At 45.8% G+C, this 25934-nt stretch overlaps 1 protein-coding gene across 2 annotated transcripts in view; it reads left to right on the forward strand.

The window, feature by feature from the left end:
• FLII (FLII actin remodeling protein) overlaps nucleotides 1-25934 on the forward strand; it is a 244281-nt gene that overhangs the window by 88664 nt on the left and 129683 nt on the right. For both annotated transcript variants that reach the window (XM_078665183.1, XM_078665182.1), the window contains exons 5-8: nucleotides 12791-12876; nucleotides 15310-15471; nucleotides 20176-20279; nucleotides 24223-24398. In XM_078665183.1, the coding sequence (XP_078521309.1) occupies nucleotides 12791-12876; nucleotides 15310-15471; nucleotides 20176-20279; nucleotides 24223-24398 (528 nt within the window). The remainder of the gene's footprint in view (nucleotides 1-12790; nucleotides 12877-15309; nucleotides 15472-20175; nucleotides 20280-24222; nucleotides 24399-25934) is intronic.

The raw sequence follows: 25934 nt of genomic DNA on the forward strand, positions 1-25934 counted from the left end.
GCCATCTGCCTGATCATCTCCGCTAGGGGCTCTACCACAAGGGCAAACAGCAGAGGTGACCAGGGGCAAACCTGCCGTGTACCCCTATGAAGGGAGAAGGGCTCTGTAAGTTGCCCGTTGACCTGTACCCCAGCCTGTGGGGATAGGTAGGGGGCCATGATCATAGAAATCATGTTCCGGCCCAGTCCAACTCTTTGCAACACCGCCCGGAGGAAGGTCCAGTCCACCCGGTCGAACGCTTCCTCCGCGTCAAGCGACAGAAGGCAGGCCGGTATGTTCCAGTGGTGTGCTTTCCCCACCAAGTGTATGATTCTACGCACATTATCCGCCCCCTGACGGTTGCGGATGAAACCAACTTGATCCGGCTCCACAAGACCAGGCATGTGGTGGTTTAGACGTTTTGCAAGTAATTTGGTGTAGATTTTAAGGTCAGTGTTCAACAAAGCTATGTGACGGTAGGAGGTACATAGCGTGGGGTCTTTCCCCGGTTTGGGTATAAGGGCTATTTCTGCCATACCCATGGAGGGCGTCGGCCCGTCCGTGTCCGAGAAGGAGTTATACAGTCACAAGAGGTGTGGCTGGAGTTGTACCAGAAACATGCGGCCATCTGGACCCGGTGTCTTTCCAAGAGGGAGGTCTTTTAACACCGCACTGTGACGGTGCTTCTGCCGTGTAAAGGGCAGCGTAATAGGCCCTAAAGGACTCACATTTGGCCCGCTCTGTGGTGACCCTTACTCTATCCAGCAGTTGTATGTTAGCAATATGGGCCTTCACTTCACGCGCTCTCAGACGCCCTGCCAGTAATTTGCCAACTTTATCTCCCCCTTCGAAGTACCGCTGTTTTAAGGCTAGCAGGGATCTCTCAGCATTATTGGTACGCAGGGCGCGGAGTTGCTCTCGAAGGTTCACAAGCCCCTGCCGAGACGCAAGTGAGGGGTGTTCCTGGTCTTGATTTTCTACTATTTTAATGTCCTTGGAGAGGTTATCCTCTAGGAGTCGGGCCTCGCGCGCCCGCGCAATCGACAGAGGTGATGTGGCCGCGGATCGTGGCCTTGAACGCATCCCACACCACGGGGAAGGGCGTCTCAGGTACATCATTACTCGCGAAGTAAGAGTCAATGGCAGTCCGTATGCTTTCCACATCAGCTGGATCCCGCAGGACGTTCGGCGGCAGGCGCCACCGTGGAGTACGGGTGGGGCAAGCGGCCGGGTCCTGCAGGAGAATCTCAACATGGGCATGATCAGAGAGCGATATGGTAGACATAGATGTCGCCAGCATGTCTCGTATCAGGCCATAAGATATAAACAGATAATCGATGCGCGAGTACGAGAGGTGCATGTGAGAGTAGTCCGAGAAAACCCGCGCCTCAGGAGAGTGGTGCCGCCATGAGTCCATCAAGCCAAGGTCTGCTATCTGTTTCCGGAGAGTGGAAGACATGGCCCCGCCCCATTCGAGGAAGCTTCTCTGCCGTCCACCCTTGGGTCCCATACTAAGTTAAAATCTCCCCCCGTAATCAATGAGGGCACGTGATCCCGCAAGAGTGCCCGGAGGTAGGAGGCCTACATCTGTTAGGCGCATAAACATTACACAGTGTGAATAGGCGTCTCCCAATCCCAACACCCGCTTTAAGGAAACGTCCATCTGGGCTTTGAAAGACTTTGAGTTCCCCCTACCTGATGCCATTTCTTCAGAATTGCCACTCCAGCCGTTTTGGTGGTCGCCGTGGCCCAGAGTTGAAGGGGATATTTAGGGTGTGCCATGCGCTGGACGTCTATTTTTAAAAGGTGGGTTTCTTGGAGGAAGAGAATGCCAGGGTTGTGTTGCGAAAGGTAGCGCCACGTCTGCCGCCGCTAATTGGGAGAATTAAGCCCCTAAACCTTTAGAGGGTAAGGGAGAGCCATAAGTGTGTCTGATCCCAAATTAGTCCATCATGCCACCATAGGAAGTAACTCGGGGCAAGGGAGAGGATGCGCAGGAGCAGGTCTGTCCCATCAGGAGGGGCACGCCGCAGCCGCAGAAACACCTGCCCGCCACACCTAGTAATCACGGGAAAGCAGAGAAGCGTTAGGCAAGTAAGAAATAATCAACAATGGCCAACCAGGCCACATTATTCTGTTCCAGTCGCGGGACAGTCTGCACCACAAGGTTTGGATGATCCCAGAGATGTCACTCTCTCAAGAACAGATGGGGGTAGGTCTGCAGCCGCTCTCAGTTTCGTCCAGGGGAGGTGCTCCGGCACCATCTACACTACAATTGGGGAGCTGGGATATTGTCCAGATTGCTAGAGCAATCATCAATCCCGACAGGGAAAGAGCACGCTTCCAGGGGCAGGTCTCGTAGTCCACTGTGGATATATGAGCTGTCTATCAGGGGGTTGATGGGCGCGAAGCTGTCTCTGATTTCTCCCCCTCTAAGGACCTTATGTGTTCAAAGATGTCCTGCTTGGCCTGCGAAGACGATTGCTTGTCAACGACGACTCACAGTGGCCCAGGATGGTTTGGCAGGCACCCGTGCAGGAGGGGGGAGTTGGGTGGGACTGGCAGGCGGTGAGGATGGGAGTCGGAGTAGTTGAAATGCTTTTTTGTAGGACCGCATCACTCTACGTTTGGACTCCCATTGAAAAATAAGGGTGAATGAGTGCCCCCACTGATACGAAATGTCCATGCTCCACAGCTGGTCTGTCACAGGCTTAAAAACACGTCGTCGTCTTAAGGTGTTAGGTGCTAGGTCCTGGAAAATCTGGATCTTGTGCCCATCGTAGGCGAGGTCCTGCTTAATTTGCGCCGCCTTGAGGATAGCTTCTTTTTCTGTGAAGAAGTGGACCCTGGTTAGAATTTCCGGGAGAACGCCCGGTCTTCCGGCGGGCCCAGATACCCGATGGGCCGGATCCAGGGCCGGCGGAGAAGCGTCCTCGTCCCCCCAGACCTCATGGAGGAGCTGTGCCACATAGGTCATGATGTCTTTCCCTTCTGCTCCGAGAGGAACCCCCCGGATGCGGAGGTTGTTCCGGCGGCTCCGGTTTTCCAATCCTCCTGTTTCAGTTGCAGTTCTATGTGTTGTTCTTCCAGGGGGGCCAAGCGTTGCCAGAGTTGTTCCTGGTCCTCCGTACGGCCATCGACTGTCTTCTCCAGCCCGTCCACTCGTTCTCCCAGGTCTGCAACCTCCTTTCTGAGTTCCCGAACACAGGAGTGCACCTCAGTGTGCAGGGAGCCTATTTCAGTCTTTAGGTCGGACATGAATGAGGCCATAAACGCTTGTGTTACTGGCGGTGAGTCCCTTCCGGCCTGCGGCGCTACCTAAGCGGGGGCAGACGAGCCCGCCTTGCCCCACATTGCCGCTACAGGATTGTCTCTGGGGGTCGCCACCGAGGCGTCCTTGCCGCCTTTGGAGCATGTCATTGCGAATCCGTAGGCTTCCTGCAGAGTGCCAGTTGTGAAGGGCAGCAAGGATCCGCAGTAGTGCACACAGGAATGCCTGTTTTCCAAGGAAACTCGCTACGCATCAAATGCAGGAACCTCCAGGGATAACAACAGCGGCTGGCATGCCAGTCGTCCGGTCCACCTACTGGCTCGTGATGCCAGTCGTCGATGTAACCAGTAGTGTCCAGAGCAAGCGCAGACCTCACTACCTTTGCAAGACAACAGGGCCCAGACTTAGTGTTCACATGGGGAGAGGCCAGTGAAGAAATCCATAGTGGTGGCTATCCTAGTCCATTCCATCCCACAGCGCGCGTCCACGTAGTAGGCACCCACACAGCAGGGGCCTATCCCAATGCCGTAGGTTACTCGTGTGTCTGCAGGTTTCGTGTCAACTTCAAGGGGATTGGGGAAACCCAGTACAACAGGCCCAAGCCTGCCGGCAGTCGTGGCTGTTCAGGGGATCATAGCAATGCCCATGCCCGGTGTCGCCTGCTAGGCACACATGGTTCCCTCAAGGCCTACGGCGCTCCCGCGGAAGTATGCGGTCAGCCCCTAGTGTCTCAAGATGGCGTCTATGCCAGGGCCTTTACCTGCCCCACTCCAACTGTAAGGGAATAGGTGGGCCCCAAAGTTATCGTCCCAGCCCCTTGGGGTCCAAAACTGTATCCAGGGGGTTCTAGCGCATAAAGCCCGCAGCACTGTCTCAAGTCTGTGCGCTTGCCAGGGCCTATCCCCAAGATGGCGACCAAATCACAAGGGGGCCCAAAATCTCGCCGCCCGCCCTGCGACAGCTCCAGGGGGCGAACGAGCCTCAGGGCCACAGGTCCAAGCACAGAGGGGGCCGCAGCGCTAGACGGGGTTGCAAAGGTGCCCACTCCAGGGGCCCTCTATGGCCTAGAGAAGTCTATACAGGCCGCGCGCCACCAGGTGTCATATGGCAGTTGTCAGTCCCGCAGGCTCCTTAAGGCCAGACACTCGCACTCACCGGCAGGTGCGTATCCGCCGTCTTGTACCGTGAACGGTGCACTGCCTCCTCCACTGGTCAGCTCCTGCGCGCACAAGGGGGCCAGCTCCGTCGTCTCGCGGGCGGCAACAGCACTGCCACTCCCGCCTCGGCCTGCAGCTTGTGTTGTGTCCGTTGGGCTCTATGCTCCTGTCGCTCTGCCGCCCAGCTCAGCGTTAATAGCGGGCCCCGGGATCCCCAGGCACAGGGACAGTCAGCACCGCTCCTCTGGGGCGCCCCTGCTCGGAGGGCTCAAAACGGCGGGGCTCCTACCCTGGGCCTGGTAGCCCGCCAGCGCCTTCCAGCGTTGATGTCTCTTCACCAGGGGGGATCTTCAGTGGCCGCCAAGCTCCGGGACACAGCCCCACCAGGGCCCGTGCTTCAGAGGTCCACAGCAGAGTGCCACAGGGCAGGCCCCGTCAGGCCAAAGTGCCGCTCGCCGCCTCTTCCGACCACGGGGGGCGCTTCCGATGCGGCCTGTAGGATGCCGCCCCGAGTCTGCCTCCGTCTTCTCCCTGGTGTCAGGCAGCCAGGTACTCGGGTGCTCCTGGGCTCCCTGCCGCTGTGCCATCCGGTCTCCGCCTCAGAGGAACCCAGGGAAGCCCCCGGGACACTAGGAGAGCCCCGCTGCAGGTGCCACAAAATGGCGGGCGACTCCGCTCGTCCGCCGATCCCCTACAACATTTGCTCTTCAGTCAGCTCCAGGCAGGTCTCGACTTGGCAAGTTGTGCCCCACTCTGTCAGCCGTCCGTGCCCCTCCTGGAGTGGTGGTAATGGCCCCCCAGCTCCGCTAAAAAATCTTAATAAAGTAGCGGTCAACCGGAGCTCTCCAAATGTGCGTCTCACCGCATTGCTGGCAAGACCACGCACCCCCCAGCCAAAGCTTTTTAAGCTTTCTGGGTGCGCGCTATGCCATCTGTTAAAAGGTGGTTTATTAGTAGGTGCAGGTAGTACCTACAGCTAGTAATAACACTACAATTACAAATCAGGCCCAGTCTGAATAAATTCATCCTTCCTCAATCTTTGGTAGCTTGGCTAACTAGCAGTCAGGCTTAACTTAGACGACAGGTGTGCAAAGCCTTTAACATCATCAAAACAGTAAATAAGTAAAACACAACACACAATTTAAATTAAACATCAACTTATAACAATAGAGAATATTTGGATCTCTAAAATGATACCAAAACGACAAAATCCATTGTAGGGAATTGGAGATGTGAATTTTTAAAGCTTAAATAAAAAAATGTGCTTTCTAGTGCCTAAATGTGAAAAGTGCCAACCACTGCAATCTGGTTGTGCTGGACTTGTCAAAGTTTCAACCTGACAGCGATGGAGCGTGGGTCGGATACATAGTGGTTGGGGCCGATCAATTTTTTACCTTTGCACTTAGTTACTTTTTTAGAGCTTTTTCTCTCGTCGTCGAGGGATTGGCTTCAGCCAATCGAACTTAGGTTCTACAATGGAAGCCTGCTGCAGCGCGATTCCTCGGTGAGTCCTGGAGGTCTTGGTCTTCATCGTTGATGGCGACGAGCTCCGGAACTTTTATTGGGGCAAACCTACGTGGCAGAGTCGCGGTTCGAAGTCATCGGCTAGACACTCGTTTTCAAGATCGGTCACCTTAAGGAGCTTTTTCCAAAAAGTTGTCCAAAATTTCCCAACCTTTCAGAACTTCTGAAAGGTCATTTGAGGGTCTTGTAGGACACACAACACCAGCCAAGGGTCCAGAAGCTCTGATTTGCCTCTTGGAGGTTGGGACTGCAAATCCCACAATGCATCTGGCCAAATCCAGGTGAAACTGGTCAGCTGGGCTTGTCCTTGTTGGAGATGAATGGAGACTTCTTCCAGAATTTTTCTTCCTGTTGCTGATTAGGGAGTTAACTCCTTGATCTTTATAGTCGGGCAAAGTCCTCTCTTTATGAAGCCTTGCGAGTGCAGCCTTAGGAGTTCAATCCTTTCTTGTGCAATCATGGATCTTTCAGATGTTTCCAAGCAGAGGTTTTAGCTGCATGGCAGCTCTCACATAGTTATTCCATATTCTGGTCCGGCAAGAGGGGGCACCCCGTTCAATCCCATAGTTATTCCATAGCCTGGCCTGGCAAGAGGGGGCACCCCCATTCAATGGGGTCCAAGTTGCCGCCCTCTGGCATGACCACTTCCAGAGAAGTGTGGCATATTTCTGTCCCAGAATGCACATCTCATCAAAATGGAGAAAATCTCTCCTAGGAGTTCAGGTCTGGCTAATCCTACCCACAGATGTGTCTAACTTTTCCCTATATTCCCCTTCCAGAACAGCTGCCCCTCTAATCTAATTAGAGAGGCTACTATCTGGCTAGAGGTGGGCCTTGTTCCTGTGCTATCAGTGCTTCTCCTTTTGAAGACCAGTTTGGCTACCCAGCCCCCTTCCCGTCCTGGCATATTAATGAATGAATGAATAAAACACATATAAAGCGCATGGCTACCAAAGGCTTCCCAGCGCTAAAGAGAAAGCCTAAACCCCATGTGGAGGGAAGATCAGGAAAACAACAGAGTCTTAAGACGTTTGCGGAATAAGAGATGATTGGCCTCGTGCCGAATACCATCTGGTAGCTGATTCCAACCTTTCGCAGTGATGATGGAAAAAAGGCAGACCCCGCTCCGAGCTCGATTGACTTTGGGAACAATGGCAAGATGTTTCTTCTCAGAGCGAAGTGGTCTTTTGGGGAAATACGGGGAAATGATAGATTGGAGAATCGGCGGAGCACTAGCCGCCAATGATTTATGGGCAATACACAAGGCCTTAAATTGAATTCTTTTGTCTACTGGCAGCCAATGCAAAGCGTTAATATGTGGTTTAGCAGATTCCCTGTTATGAACCTGCATAAGGAGTCATGCTTGTTTTGATTTTGACAAGATAAATACAGACTTTAAAGGCCTCTTTATTTGTTGCTTCTAGCTTCACAACCCATCAAATAATGGCTCACCACCCACAGTTTGGAAAACACTCCTTATCGTAATGAACACGAATACTGGCTTTCTTTACATGAGGCTATGGACTGACTTGCCCCTACACCATCACTAGATTTGAATGGTGATCGGTAGGCCTGGGAGATCCCGCCTATGGCTGCCCATGGAAAACTGTGTGTGATTCAAGACTACACATCTGGGTTAACTGCCAGCATCATTCCAACCCTCCTCCACAAACAAGACTATTCCATGCCTCACTGCTAGAGACTTGCAGCCATCTGCTCTTTCTCCTGCCATACCACAATCTAGGATGGTCTGTGGATGCCTCTTCACTTTCCCTTCAAGCTGCGTGTGTTTGGTTGCACCGTCCTCGGTGTCATTCATTTTCTTCCTTCATCAAACAGCAGACTGCTTTCTAAGCAATATGGTTGATTAGGCAGCAGAGGGACCATACCTAGTCAGTTAAGTTCCTTAGTGTGCTATCAACGTGCCTTAATATTTTTCTTTCTTTTACTAGCCTCGCCTACCTGTGAGAGACTCATCTACTCAGAGATCTGTTTGACTTAAAGACTCTGGTGTTGGAGAAAGTGTTGATCTCTAATACAAGTAAGAAGGCATTTGCCTTTAAACGAACGGTTAGTACTTTGAAGTTTCCTTTTCACAGTGTCTACTCCATGGCTCAGGCAGGCTTCAAGGCAAAGATGCTTGTTTCCCGGTCCAGGGAAGACATGGCTTGGCAGTTCGAGCTGGACTGTTCCCATGATGCACAGGGTCCGACTGATTTGCATATGGCCATGTCTGACCTGGTGTGGCGGAGTGAGCTAAAGAATGATGATGGATTAAACCCAGATCAGTTGACTGGGTGGGTTGGGTGGGGTGTGTGGGTGGGGGGGGGGGAGCAGAGTGCTTGCAATGTTCAACACTCCGTCCATCATCCCCTTTGGTTTTGCCTACTTTTCCAGAGTGCCTAGACGTTTTCAAGGTACGCCATCCTAGACGACTGAAGCCTACATGAAGTTCATTGTAAAATCAAGTATGCCAACTGCCATATCGTTAGCCCAGATTATCACTGCCATGATAGTGACATGCTGAAGTTGAGAGATATATAATTATACAACGTCATGGAACCAGCACGCTCGACCTCTCACCAGTGTTGGTGAATACCAAAAGTACAAAAACATTAAAGATGAACTGTCTATAATTCAGGAAGGAGTTATACTGCGAGGGTCGAGAATCTTAATTCTGGATCATTTGAGACCTAAAATAATTGAAGTGGCTCACGAAGGGCATTGTGTTATTGTTTCTACCAGTAGAGCTCCTCGAGATAGATAGAGTTTGGTTTGCCTAACTAGATGAGAGGGTTGAAAAGGAACTCAAGGCCTTTCATCTCTGTAACTGCCTCTCTACAAACATTACTCAACTTACTCTTACCATGTGAGAACTCCCTAAGTAGGCATGGGAGAGAATAGCCATTGATATCTATGGTCCACTTGACAATGGACATCATCGGATGGTAATTGTGGATGACTACTCTTTATTTCCATTAACAGAGGATCTTTCATCCACATCTCATGAGCGAGCCATTGAAAGACTTGACTGCATTTTTGCAACATGGGGCATTCCAACCATTTTGAAATCTGAAAATGGCATGCCGTTCAACAGAGAAATCAAGGATTTTCTGGAGCATCTGAAAGTAAACTGTCAGAGTGCACTTTTGTGGCTGCAGGCCAACGGACTTGTTGAGCGTTTATATGAGTACGCTAAAGAAAGCAGTACAGCGTGCAACTCTTGAGAGGCTCAGTTTGCAAACTGTTTTGAATTCCACCCTACAAGCCTATCGTTCAACACCTTACTTGACCACAGGCAAAAGTCCTGCAACTCAGATGTTCAGTAGAGTAATGAAAACCAAGTTACCTCAGTGGACCAACAAAAAAGGTGAGAATAAAAATATGAAGTAGAAAATCTGATGCTCCCTATGATGCCGCACCTTTCTACGTTATTTCCACAAACGGACATATGGGGACAGCTCAGCATCTTTCGAAGTCTGTTACTAGACTCTCGTGTCTCTTTCGACTTATAATTCATTGGTCTTTTGATCAAGATGGTGAATGAAAGACTGAACCTGAAATCTCAGTGAGAGTTTTTACTTCTTCACTTTTTTCGAAGATTTCTGATAGACTAGATGACCGCTCCCAGTAACCATATCTGTTTGAATAATTAAAGCGCCAGGAAGATTGATGGAAGAATTGTAATTGCATATGTATTTGTATATAGATATGTTTATTGATTTGTAAAATCTTTTAATTTTTTATTAACAAAGGGGAAGATGTAGTGTCTTGCGATATTTTAGAATGGAACACTTTTGGCTCCTAACGTACTCCATAGAGTTATGACATAGGTGTCGGAGCGCAATGCCATGAAAGTTCTAAGTTGTTTTGGAATGTTGAGTTCACAGTTACAAGCAGCAGAATAAAGAGGTGTAAACTTAGCTGTGTGATTGTCGTGGTCGTTGGCCGTTACCCTGGCCGGGAAAATGCTATATTTGGGGTCACTGCCCTCATGCGGCAGTGGAAGAGCAACTAATGCAGTAGTGTTGGCTAATTTATATGGCCTAAAAATGCAGAGTAAAGAGAAACATTCTGTGAGAGTATTGTTTCACTATGTGGTCATTTTAACACACAAATACAGTCTGGACTAAAGTTTTACCTCATTGGTACTCGATTACATTGTACCATAAAGGTGCTCATAATCCAATGCGTTTTAAACTGATCAGCTCCATTCTTTCTGCATACATCTAAAGCCGAAGACTATATCTGGGCTGACCCATTGAGTAATGGAAAAAGAAAAAATCCTGGCCTTCAGCATCTACTTTGGTGGCTAGCAGAGACTAGAAGTTTTAAAGCTTGACTTCATGATACCTACCATCTAAAATTGTTTGTTATTTCATTGTTGTTCCTTCTAACCTGAAGAGTCTTCCTGAATATTGATTAGGTCAATTAGAGTGTTACATAATTGCATTACCATCGGCTGGCAGGAGTGTGCAGTAGTTGGTCAAATGCCAGGATCACCTGTAAAAGATCAGTGTGGCTGGGCAAGAGTTAGTCACTTTTCGGATTTGCCTCTGAATGTCTAATGGGACTGTTTCAGATGCAGTCACTGTCAGACTAGTGACTGCTAAGTGCTAGTGTTGCGCACAGTCGATCAAGTCAGCATCACATCTAAAATGTCTACTGGACCATTGTACATTAAAGTCATTCTCATAATAAGCAACCTAATGCATCTATTTGACTCCGCCACAGCTCTACTGCGTCAAATAACAAGAATTAATAAAGCCGGATAACAGAACAAAGGCATTTCTGGAGCCCATGCATCACCCTGAGGGGTCTCTGAGTGCCATTGGCAGATAATGGATGTTTGTTTTTTTCCCAGCTCAGTGGTCATTTTATTAGCGTCTGAAAAATTAAATGCTGAATGGACCAATTGGGATAACAGCCTTGACTATGGGGTCAAGCACCCATCCCTACAGTAAGCGCATTCGACAAGTGAACCACATTAACGTATTTTTTGTATCCATTTTTTTTGTAACATGGCTGTTTTTTCTTCTTCTGTTTCCTGCCATTTCTATATTGCTTTCACCTTGATTTTATTTCCATTATAATGTGAAGCACTTTGACACTAATTCTGTCTATATGTCTAAGCGCTATAATAAGCGCCTTCAATAAATAAAGGCTTTATTTAATTGATTCATCTTATTGCATCGGACACTTGCTTATATACTGATCAACAGTTCCACCTAAAAGGGGGTGGCTGTGGACTTGTGCTCAATGCTTTGAGGTTGGAGTTAAAGATATTGATCAATGGACATGAGTTGCTGATGTTTGAGAGCTTTATAATCTTTAGGATATGACGTGAAATATCATGGTATAGTGAAGAAAAATGAGAAAGAATCTTGAACTGTAATCTGAATAGCAATGTTCCGAGATTGTTATCCTCGTAAGTTTGGTAAAGTACTTCTTTTTTCTGTATTTGTGTGGATTTTAATAGAAAACAATAATCTCTGCTGGAAATCAGTGTTTCTTTGTTTTTAGGTAATCATTGTCAAGTCAAAAGCAATGTTTATTTAGACCTTGGTCTTTCAACAGTTGTAAACCCAAATATAATTGATAAAACAGCACAGATTATTCATACACAACGTTAAAAGGTTTGTAAATATCAGAAAAGGAGTAACAACATGGATTTCCAGCACGGGCGACACAACATATTATTAAAATTATATATAATTTCACACAACTCTCTAAAAATCTATGCAATTCATCTAGTATAAAATTTATATTAATCCTTGTACACAATAATAAAATCAATTTTAAAACCTCTTAAGACACAGACTATTTCACCCTGGAAAAGCTTTTAATAGCTTTCATATAGTTCCCAATTGCAATTGCTATCTCAGATTGGGCATTTCTGTGAGTAAGGCTACTCACAGAAATCATTGGTTTAAGAGCTTCAACTTTTCTATCTGAGCGTTATTTACCTTTAGGCAACGTTTCTTTAGTTTTAAGATGCTTTATGTCAAACAATTTTTATATTTAGCATACCTTTCAATTTGCTGATTAGCGTATCTACTATAGCGCATGTTTGACCACTGAAAGAATTGCTTATGGAAGCAAAATTCTTCATTTTAATTGGTGATTGCATTGAAGCAAAAGTTAGTGGGTATTTAGGGTTTCCAACAAATTATTAGACTTTAGACCTAAACAAATACAGGGTTCGAAATCTCTTAGCTTTGAATTTCAAAGCTTAATTCTGAATTATCATTGGAGATCCCAATTAGTTAGTTGCCTTGCATAGAGAGTAACAAGTAAAATCTGAGGGTGCTGGCAATGCTGCTCTCAATTTTCTCAGCTGTAGTACCACTCTCCGAGCATAGGCGCATCCTAGAGCTCATTAGTCTGGCAGTGTGCCCCTCCTCCTTTTCTGATTGGCTCCTTGCTGAGTTATTGGGCTGGGATGCACCTGTGCTCTGGGAGTGATACTAAACCTGAGAAGATTGTGAGCAGTATCGGCAGCACCCCCAAACTTTACTTGTTATTCTCTACTGAAGAAGGACAACAATCCTGAAACACATTTCTAGAGATACACAGCACTGGCTGCACCAAAAATGGTGAATACTAAAGACTTTCAACTGAAGTGAGTGTTATCATGCACTCATTTACCAAAATGCATCTGGGCTGATTGTGTGCTGATATGCCCAGCTGTGTGCTCCCTCCTCCTTTTGTAATTAGTATCTGATATTGCAATGCCACGACCACTTTGTTGGGAGTCGGGCTGGATTTACTATTTAGGATGGAAAATATAAATGTCTGAAATATGTCTGAAAATGTGTATGTGCATTAGAAGAATTTGTCCCTTCTTCTCTTGCCGCAGGATCTAAGTTATAACCAGCTTAGCGAATGCCCACGGGAGCTGGAAAATGCCAAGAATATGCTGGTCCTCAACCTCAGTCACAACAGGTGAGAGCAGTGGTCGGGCTTGGAAAGGACAAATAGGAGCTTCAAAAAGAAAATGTAACTTCAGTGTGGGTTATTTATGGGTTTTTAAGTGGGTTGAATAGACTTGTTCATCTGGAGATCATTCCCAATTTAAACTAAGTCACAAAGGAGTAAATCTGATCGACTGTTAGGGCAGTTTGTGACTTTTATAAAAACGTGTTGCCTATTTGCAGTTCTGTTTTGAAAGGTATCATAATAATCAACTAGCCACCATGATCGCTCATATTAAAAGGCCACTGACTCAATTTGGATTTAAATGTAGCTAACCTGCAAAGTCAATAAGACTGGGAAGTCTGGGTTCATCACAATAATTCTGCTTCCAGTAATGTTTGTTTGGCCTTATATTTGACACTGCAGCTATAATTGTTCATTCTCCAATCTCTGATTGAGTCTAATGCTGATGCCTTCATCACATAGATTTTTTGTAGGCTATTGGACCATTGGGCACTAGGAAAAAATGTATTTTACAAGTCTGCAGAGAGAAAGTCTAAATGTAATGAAAGACAGGGAGGCCGAGAATATAGGCCTTTCACTTTAATTAGCCAGTTCCATAGCTGGAATGAAGTGACATCATAAACTGCACTGTGATGCAGATACAGCACATAGTGTAACCAGGAGAACATCCTCTTGGTGCTCGGTTCTCAGAGAGACTTGGAAACCTTAAGGTCTAAACACCAGCAAGAAGAATTTCAAAGTCTTGAACACTTGAAGAGCTTGAGGGAGGTCTACATTTGGAAAGGCCACACTTGAGTGATCAAGGCAAGCTTTCAACATTGAGGATCATCCTTGGGTTGTAAGAGCGATAAAGAGTGTATGATGACACATGAACCCCACACTCGAGCACACAACACTACATAAATACCAATCATCTGACACAGGTCCGCCTTGAAACCTAGGGCCTCAGCCCAACTCCAGCCATGTTAAACTACATAACCGGGCCAAGAGAGGCAAAGGGCATTTGTGTTCTAAAGACGAGAACCCTCAGTCACCCATAGGGTGACTTGCTTCATCATTGGGTCCCCTCTTTTGCACACAGTGCCCTCAAGGTGCACTATGTGGGCTACAACTCTCACTAGGAGAGGAGCATGAGGTGTTGTTTTTCTCCAATGTGACGTGTGAGTGAAGGGCAGAGTGCTAAATTATAAATGTGTGTTAAAACCACCTAATCTGGGGAAACACACTTTATTCAGTATCCCCAATTGGGTGAGTGAGGGTTCTCGTCTTTAGAACATAAATGCCCTTTGCCTCTCTTGGCTTGGTCATGGTGCATTTTTCATTTTTCATTTGTTTTCCATCTAGTTACCTTTTGTGAGTAAGATAGTAGGAGTGGTACCATGGATGGCTAATATTCTCCTTTGTAGAAACCCTGTTGGGATTTAATAAACTACATAATCAAACACCCCAGACGCCCACCCAAGCACTGCAGGTCTGATTACACACACCCAAGGCTACAACAAGAGCATGTTACAAGGGCAAGAGCTGCATTGTGTTTGCCATTTTGCTTAGAAACTGCAAAAACGGTGGTATTAAGCTTTCTATGAACATTATTATTAAAACGGAGCACACCAGGTGCAGTACCACTCACGCACACCCAACAAATGCCAAAAGGCTATACTAATGGCAAAGAATCACTCCACAGCATCACTAACTACAAAGGAAACTCATAACTCCAACTGTTAATCGGAGTCTAATGCCTCCATCACAGTGTATGTGCCAGTGTAGTCGACATTCCGCCAATTACATTCTATCCAAGTCAAGAAGTAGACATTGCCAGTAGCATAATAAGCAAGATGCCAACAGATCATATAAAAGGAACTGGCAAACACTAGTCCTGGTAACACACGTGGTATGTAACAATACACACATGAATACCATGGAAGCAAGATGCAGGACACTGAGAACTAATACACCACCAGCTGTTGGAACGTAATCTATATCTTCTACGGGAGGGATTGGAGAACTATATTATCTGTTTCCATGTGTTCAGTAAAATGTAGATTTTCTCTGTGCGACTAACACAGTTGTCATTGCTCTCAGACACGAGCACCAAATGGACTCGCTCTGAACACTTCTTATAATACAGAGTTGGGTGTTTTGAGGCTGTGGTGTAAGTGAAAACATCTAAATTATTGTGAAAACCTCTCTATCAATACAATGTGCTGTCAATCTTATTTTTTTGCTTTGTAGTTTAGAACAGCAGTTTTAACTATGTATTCTCGAACATCTAATTGAACCTTTGGCATTAAGACCAGGAACTTTTACTGTTCTGCTTTTAAGGGTACAGAGCATTTGCCATTTTACAAAAAGGTAATGCAGTAGAGAATACTTGTGAGAGAAGAGGAGTGATGTGTGCTTAGATAATGTGTTTCATTGGAGCTTTCATTCTCTGTGCAGCATTGACAACATCCCAAACCAGCTGTTCATCAATCTCACAGACCTGCTGTACTTGGACCTGAGCGACAACAAGCTGGAGAGTTTACCTCCCCAGATGAGGCGCCTGGTTCACCTCCAGACCTTGATCCTGAACAACAACCCCCTTATGCACGCCCAGCTCAGGTAAAGACACGGATTCAAGTATGAGAAAGGAAGGGGAACCGGTTGTATGGATGGGCAATTTTACAGAGTCTCAACATGTCATGTTAAAAATCTGAAACCTGTTTACCTCATGTGTTATTTTAGCATCCAAAAACAAACATAGCAACTATTATTCCAAGGGGCAAGTGCCGAAAACAGGATTGTACACCAAAACATACCTACTGATAGAATGCTTTACTAGGCAAATAATACCCACTCTCCTGCCATCCTTTCTACCTTCCTTAGCATCACGACTAGGTTAGTCAAGCTTTATTCAAAATGTGTGCCTCTACTCCTGTCATATAAATAATGAAACCGTGCACTGCCTGGACTTATAGTACTGTTTGTGAGAGTCTTGTATGTCACCCCTGATGAATCTCAAGGTTTCCTTTGGAAGCTGCTTCAGACCTACTAACGCTATACATTCATAAATTCTTTTGTGACTGCATTCCATAAGTAACAATTAGACTTCTATCCTATCTCCAGGTTGCCACCATGTTTTACATGTGAGAAGAATTTGAAAGATTAAAATTCACTGTTTGTCGCATGGCTGCTAGACGTGTTTGAGGCAGCATCACCTAGAAGGCTTTACATTTTGGGTGGATTGTGGTCCTCTTTCGCCCACTTTTACTCCATCATCTATCAGGTTTCTTACTATGAAATATATGGAAAGATGATGACATATTTGGGCATTAGTGAAGGAACTTTAAGTCCCTATTCTTGTACATTTTTAGAAATTCCGTGACTGTGTGTATATTACTTACCATGCTGCTTTTTCAAATGTTTAAACTAGTTACTTTTGCCACATGTGTTTTGAGTGGATGTGTGATCAGGTCTTGTATATAACCGAGACAAAGTACCTCAAATGACCCTTCTCTTGCCCTAGTCTGCCAAATGGAGTCAACGGTCCTATAACTTTGTTGAGAAATCGGGGGATTACTATATGTTGTGGTTGATAGTGGAAAGTCTATTTGCAATTTTTATATACCTGTCTCCAAAGGACACATAGCATTTTGTAAATATTTTAGTTCGCCTAGGAAAAGGTTTATCCTTATGTTACTCAACGTTCTGAATTTTGCACAAGTGCATCCTGTGCTTATGTGTTTGCTGCTTCTATCGAACAAGCATGTTTTATTTGCTGTATCAAGCTTCTTACGTGCAGCCTTGAGATCAAGACGATCCAGATCTGAGTAATTTTCCTGTGTTATATGAGGGATTTTAATTATGCTGTAGTTTTAGTTAAATATTATCCTTTTTTAACTCTATGGTGATTATCACAAGGAATGTCTTTGTTTTTATAGTTTTATGAAATGTATGTTTCCTATGATTTTATGTGCTTTTATGGTTTCTTACAACCGAATAAAGATTTATATGATGATGTACCTGTCTTATACAGAACATATAATATAGTCTACATTATTCCAGAGACAACAAAAACGGAGACAACCACTGAGGAAAAGGCATCATATACTTCTCTCCAGTGCTGCTGTTTTTTTTGTTAGTGTCTGATTGATACAGCAATATTGATGTTACTTGTCTCGTTTACACCCACCAACTAGGGCAGAGTTATGCAGCATGTAGGCCCATGTCGGTGGTTTTTGATTTTTTCTCCCCCTATTCACCCCTCACTCTATGTGGGGAAGTCCATACCAAAATGATGATGTGGGCACATTACTGTCCGCACTCTCCATATAAAGCTTCTAAGTGTTCATTTCAAAAAGGTATAAAAATCTTGAGCAGTAGAATTGCCTGGCTTTTTCTGAGCCAAAAGAGAGACATTTTCATAAGTTCCCAGAAGTCTGTTTTTGACTACGTACTATTGGCCTATTACCACCAAAGGCACCTGTTTTGTTGGTCCATTAGCCTTACCCAGATACATAGTTCCTCCAGATGACACACTTGAACTGTTTCACAGTAGCTCATTTTTTTTTGTGTCCCTTATTTTCTAATAATGTGCCCATCAGAGTTTTCAAGCTCCAAACCTCTGCAGGAGCTGGCTATAACCTATGGAGGCTTTGATACATAAATGGTGGACTTCTAAGATGGGCAAACAAATGCATAATATAAGCCGGTGGTTTCCGGTGCTCTGCTCCCGTACTCATTTGTCAACAGCGCACTTATGACCGTCTGTCACATGGTGGCGCTGTTTTTCTAATTTAGAGAATAGCACAGCAGCAGTTTTTAGGTCTCGTGACCTACAATGCGCGCAAGCGCATTGAGGGATCGAGAATTCAAGGGCTCGATCGTCTAGTGAAACCACTGCGGTTTCTTCACAGTGCATGTGAGGTCACGTGGCCACAAAAGCGGGTCACGTGACCACACAAGCACGCGCATCTCCCTAATCTGCCTGCCTCCCCTCGCTCGCATTCACGCCCCAGGCTCTCCCACCCCCATCCGGCTTCCCTCCTCGCTCGCATTCACGCCCCAGGCTCTCCCACCCCCATCCGGCTTCCCTCCTCGCTCGCATTCACGCCCCAGGCTCTCCCACCCCCATCCGGCTTCCCTCCTCGCTCGCATTCACGCCCCAGGCTCTCCCACCCCCATCCGGCTTCCCTCCTCGCTCGCATTCACGCCCCAGGCTCTCCCACCCCCATCCGGCTTCCCTCCGCGCACATAAAACATCTCGCGTGATGGCTGTAAAATGCTGGTCAGCATTACTACAGAGCTGCGGTCACAGGGCATTGTGCGCCTTGTTTTTTTTTTAAAACCATCTCTAGTTCTGAAGTGCGCATGTGTGCTTGCGTCCAGCCAGCAGCGGAAGTGCCAGAGTCCCCTGCATCCTCTACCTCGGGCGGGAGGCGCTCGCTGTCTGTGCAGGGTGGCAGCCGGAGATAATACTTTTTTTCTTTAAAATACACGGGACTTGGACTGCCCCACCTTCCCCCTAACAACGAGCCTTCCGATGCCGCCTTGAGGTGGTATGGCTTTGCCCCCACTTGCATTCTAAACTCTGCTCTCAGCCTCACAGATTGTCCGTGTTGACTTTGCTCCAGCCCCCCACCCCTCTCCCCGCCCCTGTGAGCTGTGTTGCCGACCTCCTACGTCATTCCTCCTCTCCCTTTTCTGTGCACGTAGTATTTTGTTTGAATTATTTTTATTAAATGTAACTTTTTTATTGGAAAACACGGGTCTCTCGCCACCCCACCTTCCCCCAGCCTGTTTTATTTATTAATAGATAAGTTTAAACCAGAGCTGAGTCACTGCTCTAATAAGCACACCGCATAGTCATAAACTGCCAAGATGACATCAGACGGCAACGCCTCCTCCAGCCGAGAACTGAAGTGTTGGGAGTAGTAAAATCATCCACTTCTGCTGCTCTATTCCAATGTAACCTGCACACTCTGAAGGGGTGCTCCTAAGGCGGAGGAGAGACACTTGTGCAACCTATGCAGAGCTCACTGCTGGATACCCCAATGGCCACAGTCCAGGAGAAAGCAGCGGTTCTAAGTTTATGCCCCTGGCATTGCTTTCCATGCTTTTTTACTGCAGCTAAAGTGCGTGCTAAATTAAAAATAGAGAGTGTTGCTGATCCTCGCTTGTTTTTAATAGGTATCCCTTCTGAGCACAGATTTCAGGGCAGCAATACTTTAGTATTCCAGTCTACAAACACCAGCAATAGCCTAGTTTCTTTAAATTGTCACACTTGTATCAGTGTGATAGTTTGCAGTTATGCTGTTCCAGTAATTGGCAGCACTAACAGCAGCAATGGGCGCTGCAAACGGAAGTCGTCTTCTGATGAGGACCCTGCCGCTTCTATTTTTTACAAATTAAGCACTGGGGCAAATCCATAGGAGGCGGAGGCTCAGGCCCTCTTTTAGGGATGGATGGGTTTCCCATCCAGCTGTAATAGCACAGATTAAAGCTGCTTTCCTTGTCCAGTGGCTAATAGTGCAGCAGAAGACTGCAGTTTCACAGGTAGCCTTTTGTTATCTTTGAAACTGCATTGTCACTCATCAGCATGTTTGCAAACATCCCCTGTAGAATGCCATGGAGTTTCCTTGAGTGAGTTGAAAAAGCAGCAAAGCAAGCATGCGGACTATGGTGTGGATACTGGCACAGATATTGTGCTTCATATACCTGTAATAGGTTATATTCTGTGCATGGGAACCAGTATTGCCATTTTGGTATTCATAGTAATACTAGTATGCCAAAGGTGCTTCACACAGTGCCATACAAGGATGTTAATGCTTCTTTACTTTGTGGTTAAATGTGGTTACACCTGAACGCTTGTATAGCAGCAGTGGTTCACATGTAGTTAGTATAAATGAATCCTGGTGCTCTTCTATGAAAGAGGGCATCTAATGAAAAATAACTAGTCAACCGATGTTGAAAAACAATTTGTCCTACTGCTGATGTGGATTGTAGGGTCTTAAAATGCCTTGTATAGAGCAGCTCCCATAGGAAATAACATTTGCATGTCTGGTATTTCTATACTTCACTGTTTATGTGGCATTTTCGTGAACAAAAGCATGGAAGTCAAGATGTGGGTTATTTCTCAGCAGTAATGGACTTTCTAAGCATTATTTTGCTTATTTTCACACAAGGGTCTTGGGAAAATTGTATATTCCAGAGTCTGTTGCTTCTTTATGTCAGTTTTAAAACCTAAAACAAGTGTGTTTCTTGCTCCCAGTGACTAGTCCCAAGTGAAGATGCATTTGAAGTTTTCCTTTTCCTTTTTTTTTACAGACAGCTTCCTGCAATGACTGCCCTGCAAACCCTTCACCTTAAGAACACACAACGTACTCAGAGTAACTTGCCTACCAGCCTAGAAGGCCTAAATAACTTGTCAGGTACATTTCTAACAGACTCTAGCAAAAGAGGCATTTTTAAGGGTGTGAGCAGCTTGAAAACTCAAACCTGTACACCATTGTACACAATCTGTTTTAGAGTTTCTTCTATTTGCTTAGCTGTTCATTGATGGGTTATTGAACCCTTGTTAGGGATTAGGAATTCTAAAATTATTCTTTCGCTGAATTGTGAATGTAGTGAATGGATGAAATAGACCTCTGCTGCTCATACAGAAAGAAAGTGATGTAGCCAGCTAACATTCATGGCTATTTTCTTGGTGGTAATGCAGGGCTGTGCCTGCTGGTCTAGTATGTTGATAACTTCCCCAAACCTTGCCTTTGTTTTACAACAGTATGTTTTAGTTGCAAGTTGAATTTTGAAAACATATATGTAGGAAGCGGACTCTTTATATAGTGAGCCAAATTAAGATACAATGTGTAAAGAGTCCAAGCAAACCCCAACTGTTTTACAGGGGATCAAATGACACCCCAAATAGTTTTATGGTAGTGTGGGCGAGTAGTTAAGCATATCAGAGGGTAGTGCTAAGCATTTATTGCACACATAAAGGCAATAAATGAGACACACACTCAATAAAGAAATTCAACGCCAATTTATAAAAATAACATACTTTTATATGAATTTAGATACCAGGTTCATCGGAATTAGGTAAGTTCTTTTCCAGTAATGAATTTTTACAGTTTTCAAAAGTTGACAGTGGAATTTTTGGGAAGCCGTACTATTATCCTATGGGGGGAAACTATTATCCTATGGGGGGAACACATGAACTGCATTTGGGCACTTAATAGCAACTTACCGGACGGTTCTCCTGGACTTAAGGTGAGTATGTGGCTAGGTCCAAGACCACACCAATAGGTCACCTTGGGAGGCTCTGGGACATCCGGGTGCAGAGGTATGTTATGGCTTTTGGCGTCCCATTCACTTTAATTGGGAATGGTCCTGTCGGAAAGAGGCTGCAAGCTGGGTCTGAGGGCCAGTCTGGAGGAACCCACAGGGGAGCTCAACCCTTGAGATGCTCGGACACGAAGGGACACCGTTTGTCCACTTCTCCTCGGGCTGTAGAGCTCTGGTACAGTGGTGTCTTTTGGTGTTTGGTTCGGTGTTGAGTTCGGTTGGAGGGGGCCTTCAGCAAGAGGCTGCAGGCGGCGACTGCAAGTCCAGTCTGGCCAGACCCAAGGATGGGCTTGGCTCTTGTGAGCCTCAGGGCCCTGGGGGCACCATCACCCCCTCCGAACTCGGGCTGTGGAACACTGATGCAGAAGTGCTTTGAGGTGTCGGTGGCTGCGGTCAGGTACACAGTCTTTGTTTCTGCTGAAGAGGGGCAAACAGGACAGCTGGGACACTCAAGATGTGGATCTCGGTGTCCCTGAAGTCTCTCAATGTGCAGGTCAGTTTTTCTCCACATTGGTGTCCAAATTGGACATAGCAAGCCTTGGTTGCTGCAAGGGGGCCAATACCCTAGGTATTGGTGTTATGCGGCTTCGGTCGGTATTGGTGTTCCTACACTTAGAGTGAGGACCGATCTGACCTGTAGGAGCACGGCTACTTCTTCCTGGGCGGCTGCTGTGTCAGTAGTCTAGGGAAGCGGCAGGTTGGTGACTCGGGTCTTGTTTCTTTGATCCGTGTGGCTGCAGGGGAGTAGCTCCTCTACTCCAAGGGAGTTTCTTTGGCAATTGGCGAAGAACTGGCAGCCCTCCAGGTTTCTTGAAGTCTGCACAGTGGCAGTATGAGTCAGTTGCTTAAGGAGGGTCAGGAGCAGCAGGCAAGCTGGCAGGGTTGGCGTCAAGCCAGTCGTGCTTCTCGTATCAGCAGAGTACTTTGTCCTCTCCTCCTTTTGTGTCAGTCAAAAATCTGAAGTCTTGTTATCAGGAGGTCCCCTAAATACTTAATTTAGGGGTATTAAGGGGAGTGCGGGGTAGTAGATGATGGGCTACCTATTGGCTACTACCCCTGGGGTCATTACACTCCCTAGATGACCACTTCCATTTTCAGGAGTGGGCATCAATCTGTCCCAGAATTTCAAATTCCACCACACGCAAGATGGTGGAATTTCTAACTTTGTCTTCACTTCACGCTGTTTACACTATAGATGTGTCCAGCCAGGCAGTGCAACACACTGCCCGCATAGCTAATTTTCCCACTTGTCCTGGTACCAGATGGGCCTAGGCCAAGGGGGTGGAATATCCCCCATCTGTGGAAGCCTTGGGTCGCATGTCAAAAGCAGCAGAGCCTTTGAAGCCTCCTGCCTTGATATGCAGATCACCAGTCATCCTGCTTGAAGGAGATGCAAACACCTCCCACCAGAGAAAGCATCGTTTCTGTCCTCTGAGAGTGGGGCTTTCATCTCCTAGGGGGGGTGCCAGTCAGCCAGCACACTAGAGGACAAGTTGGGTTCAGGGGGTACCTCTAAGGTACCCTCTGGGTGCATGTATTAATAAATCCATCACTGTAATCAGTGTGTGTTTATTAATAAGAGTTGGTTGCTACCAAACACCATAGGTTTCAGTGAAGCCATCATCTAGGCTCTTCCTTCCTCTACTGCTCTTTGCATCATCTCAAACCTCGTTTACTACTCACATCTCCCAAATAAGCCTTTCTAAACCCTTCCTTCATGTATCCCTCAAAGACTCCTATGATACATCATCTTTTCCCTCTAATCCACTTGTAGAGACTCTTCCCCCCTCCATCTCTCCTTTACTCATCCCAAACTTCCTACTCCTACCATCTCCAAAGAAACACTTTCTAGACCCGCATCTCTCCTGTCCCTCCACTATCCTTTTCAATCCAACTAACAGACTCCCATGTCCACAGCTCAAATTAATTTCATATTTGGGATCCAGAGTAGCGCGCTACTCACCAAAAAGCTCTTTGACGCCTCGTTAGGGGTAATAACCACTATATAAATACAATTACAATGTAGCTGGGTAACTCTTCTTGACCAGTACCCAGTACGTACATTAAAAGGGCTTCCCTGCTCACGTGCTATATCTAGTAAGAGAACTAGCCATCTCAGGGGCTTATATGCTCATGAAGATATGCCCTCTCATAAAATATAATTCACCCTGCCTTAGGGCTCAAACACCTTCAGTAGGGGTGACTTACATACATTAGATGCAGTTACTTTGGAATGACACACCGGAGGTACCTCGGGTGTCATTTACTAGGAACGTACATGGATGCTAAAGTCCTTAGCCAATTGTAGAACAATTAGACTTCACATTGTTTTAGGGAAGGAGCCTTTGTACTGAGGTCTGGTTGGCAAGCCTCAATGCAAATCAGCATCTCTGAGCTAAAAAGGGGGCAAAGGGTGGGGGTAGGGGGCAACTGCAACAAAAGCCCAGTTTCTTACAGAAAACATAGTTGACTTTTGTGTGGAGCATTGTGAAGAACTTGGTACCCTGCCTCACACGTTAAAACCCTACCCAGACAGATTATTCAGTGTTTGCTTTTAGGCCCTTGGGCGCAGGGCCACCATCAATAAATCAATGGTATTATGAAGTACCACAGTTCTGATGGTCTTTACCTTAGCCTGATTGGGTATGTGGGAAGCAATCACTTTAGACTAGTTAACCCTGCATGACTTTCCTAAATTTCCACACTTTCCTGACTTTCAGTAATGGGTTTATCATTCAATGCCATCCCTCTTTCACTCCTTCTGAATCGCAACCCTCCTAGAGGTAGTAAGTTTGAGTTGCATCTTCCTATCGGACGTATTTTACAAGATAGTAATTTGTTTCAGTAAATCTGATTTTGTGTAGTGTTCTGGAATATATATTTAACCACTATATTACATGATCATTAGCCTTAAGTTATGAATTATTCAAATCTCTTGTATTTAAGAATCAAATCAAAATAATGCTTACTATGCAGACTGCGACAGCTAAATTCCTCACGTGGTGTCTCTACTTTCTTTCCTCCCTTCATCAGATGTGGATCTGTCTGCGAATGACCTGACGCGAGTGCCAGAATGCCTTTACACTCTTTCAAGCCTGAAGCGCCTCAACCTGAGTGGCAATCAGATCTCTGAACTGTCTCTCTGCATCGACCAATGGACCCAGCTGGAGACTCTCAATCTCTCCCGCAACCTGCTGACTTCTTTGCCAGTATGTGCCCATACCCTATTTTTGAGCTAAATTATATAGAACCGCTTTGGGTCCTGGGTTAGTAAGCAATGTTGCTGCCTCGTCAATGGAAATGTCAGAAATCCTTTTGTGGCTGAAAACGAACGGCGAAAGAGACAATGGCGCAAACACCTTGAAGGTCACTTTTATGGTGTATTGATTTATGCTATTGGCTGCCTTGATTCTTTGAGTTGTGTTTTCTTTTTTAACACCTTCTGCAGATAATAAGGGTTGATTTGATGACCAGCGTTCTAGTAATGAAGTGTGTGTACTCGATCCTCCCTTAGATAGGGAGCCACTGAAGCCAGTGTGTGTTGGTGTCTTGATGTTATGGTGTTATGTTGACACAGCTGTACTCCCAGTGGCTCTCAACTTTTTAATTCAGCTGACCCCCAATTAATCATTACTGGAAGCCTGCACCTCCCCCTCCCTCCCCTGAATCATTATTGGAATCCAGGGACACCCCTCAGTGAGTAATCACTGCTAGCAGATGGCCCCAGCCTAAGCATTGTCGATGATTTGAACTGCAAAACAATACACACAAAAGATTGAAAAAAATATTCATACAAATACACAAATGATGACGCACTTTATTTAATTCGCAAACACATATAAATCAAAATAGTCATTTTATTATGGGGCTTTTCTAGATTTAATTGAGGGAATTCATCATTCATATCATATTCTGTTTGGTACACTTGCTCTACTCCTAAAAATCAACCTGAGGATACTAATGACATTTTTAGTGTCCAACTTCAAATTCCTTCACATTTTCAGTACATTTTAAAAATTGCAATTCTAGATTTAGCTTCTTCATTTATTAATCTGTTAATATCTTATTTTCTACGTAGTCGCAGACCCCTTGACTGCGCTTTGCGGACTCCCAGGGGTCCCCAGACCACAGGTTGGGAACCACTGCCATAGAGACTTTGGGTCACTGAGTAGCTCATGGAACGGAGTGGTGCGCTTGGACAAAGCAGATATCACATGACGCTCTGATAACGGATATCCTTTAAGGCGGCCACTCCGATGCAGTTCTGCTCACCTCAGTCAATCAGTAATGAGCCTGACTTAGTCACGTTGCCCAGTTCCACATGAAAACTATAGACTCCAGAAACAGATGCATGCCAAGCACAAATACAAGATCGACCAATTTTCATTTCCAAATCTTGCAATACTTGGTTCCCACTTATTATGGAACTGGGTTAAGTTCATATTCTAAGTCCAGTACTAACTTATTTAAGAGGATATGCGTCATTGTGGATTTTGCTAAATGTAGACATTTTCGTGGTGATATATATTTTTTTATGGCAGATAGTTTGGCATTAGAATTTTTTGAGTATGTTTTTGCAGTCAGTATTTCTTTTTAATCTGTTTTGACCTGTTACCCTTTAAACATCTCATGGTTATTCCTCTTTGAGTGATTTGACCTAGTCTAAGTGTGGAAGCATCTGGGCTTGAGCAATGGTTTGTAAGCAATGATTGGAAGTGTTGTATCCTACCGTGTGTTCTTGCCAT

This window comes from Lissotriton helveticus, chromosome 10 (genome assembly GCF_964261635.1).
Source record: "Lissotriton helveticus chromosome 10, aLisHel1.1, whole genome shotgun sequence".
NCBI classification, from domain to species: Eukaryota; Metazoa; Chordata; class Amphibia; order Caudata; family Salamandridae; genus Lissotriton; species Lissotriton helveticus.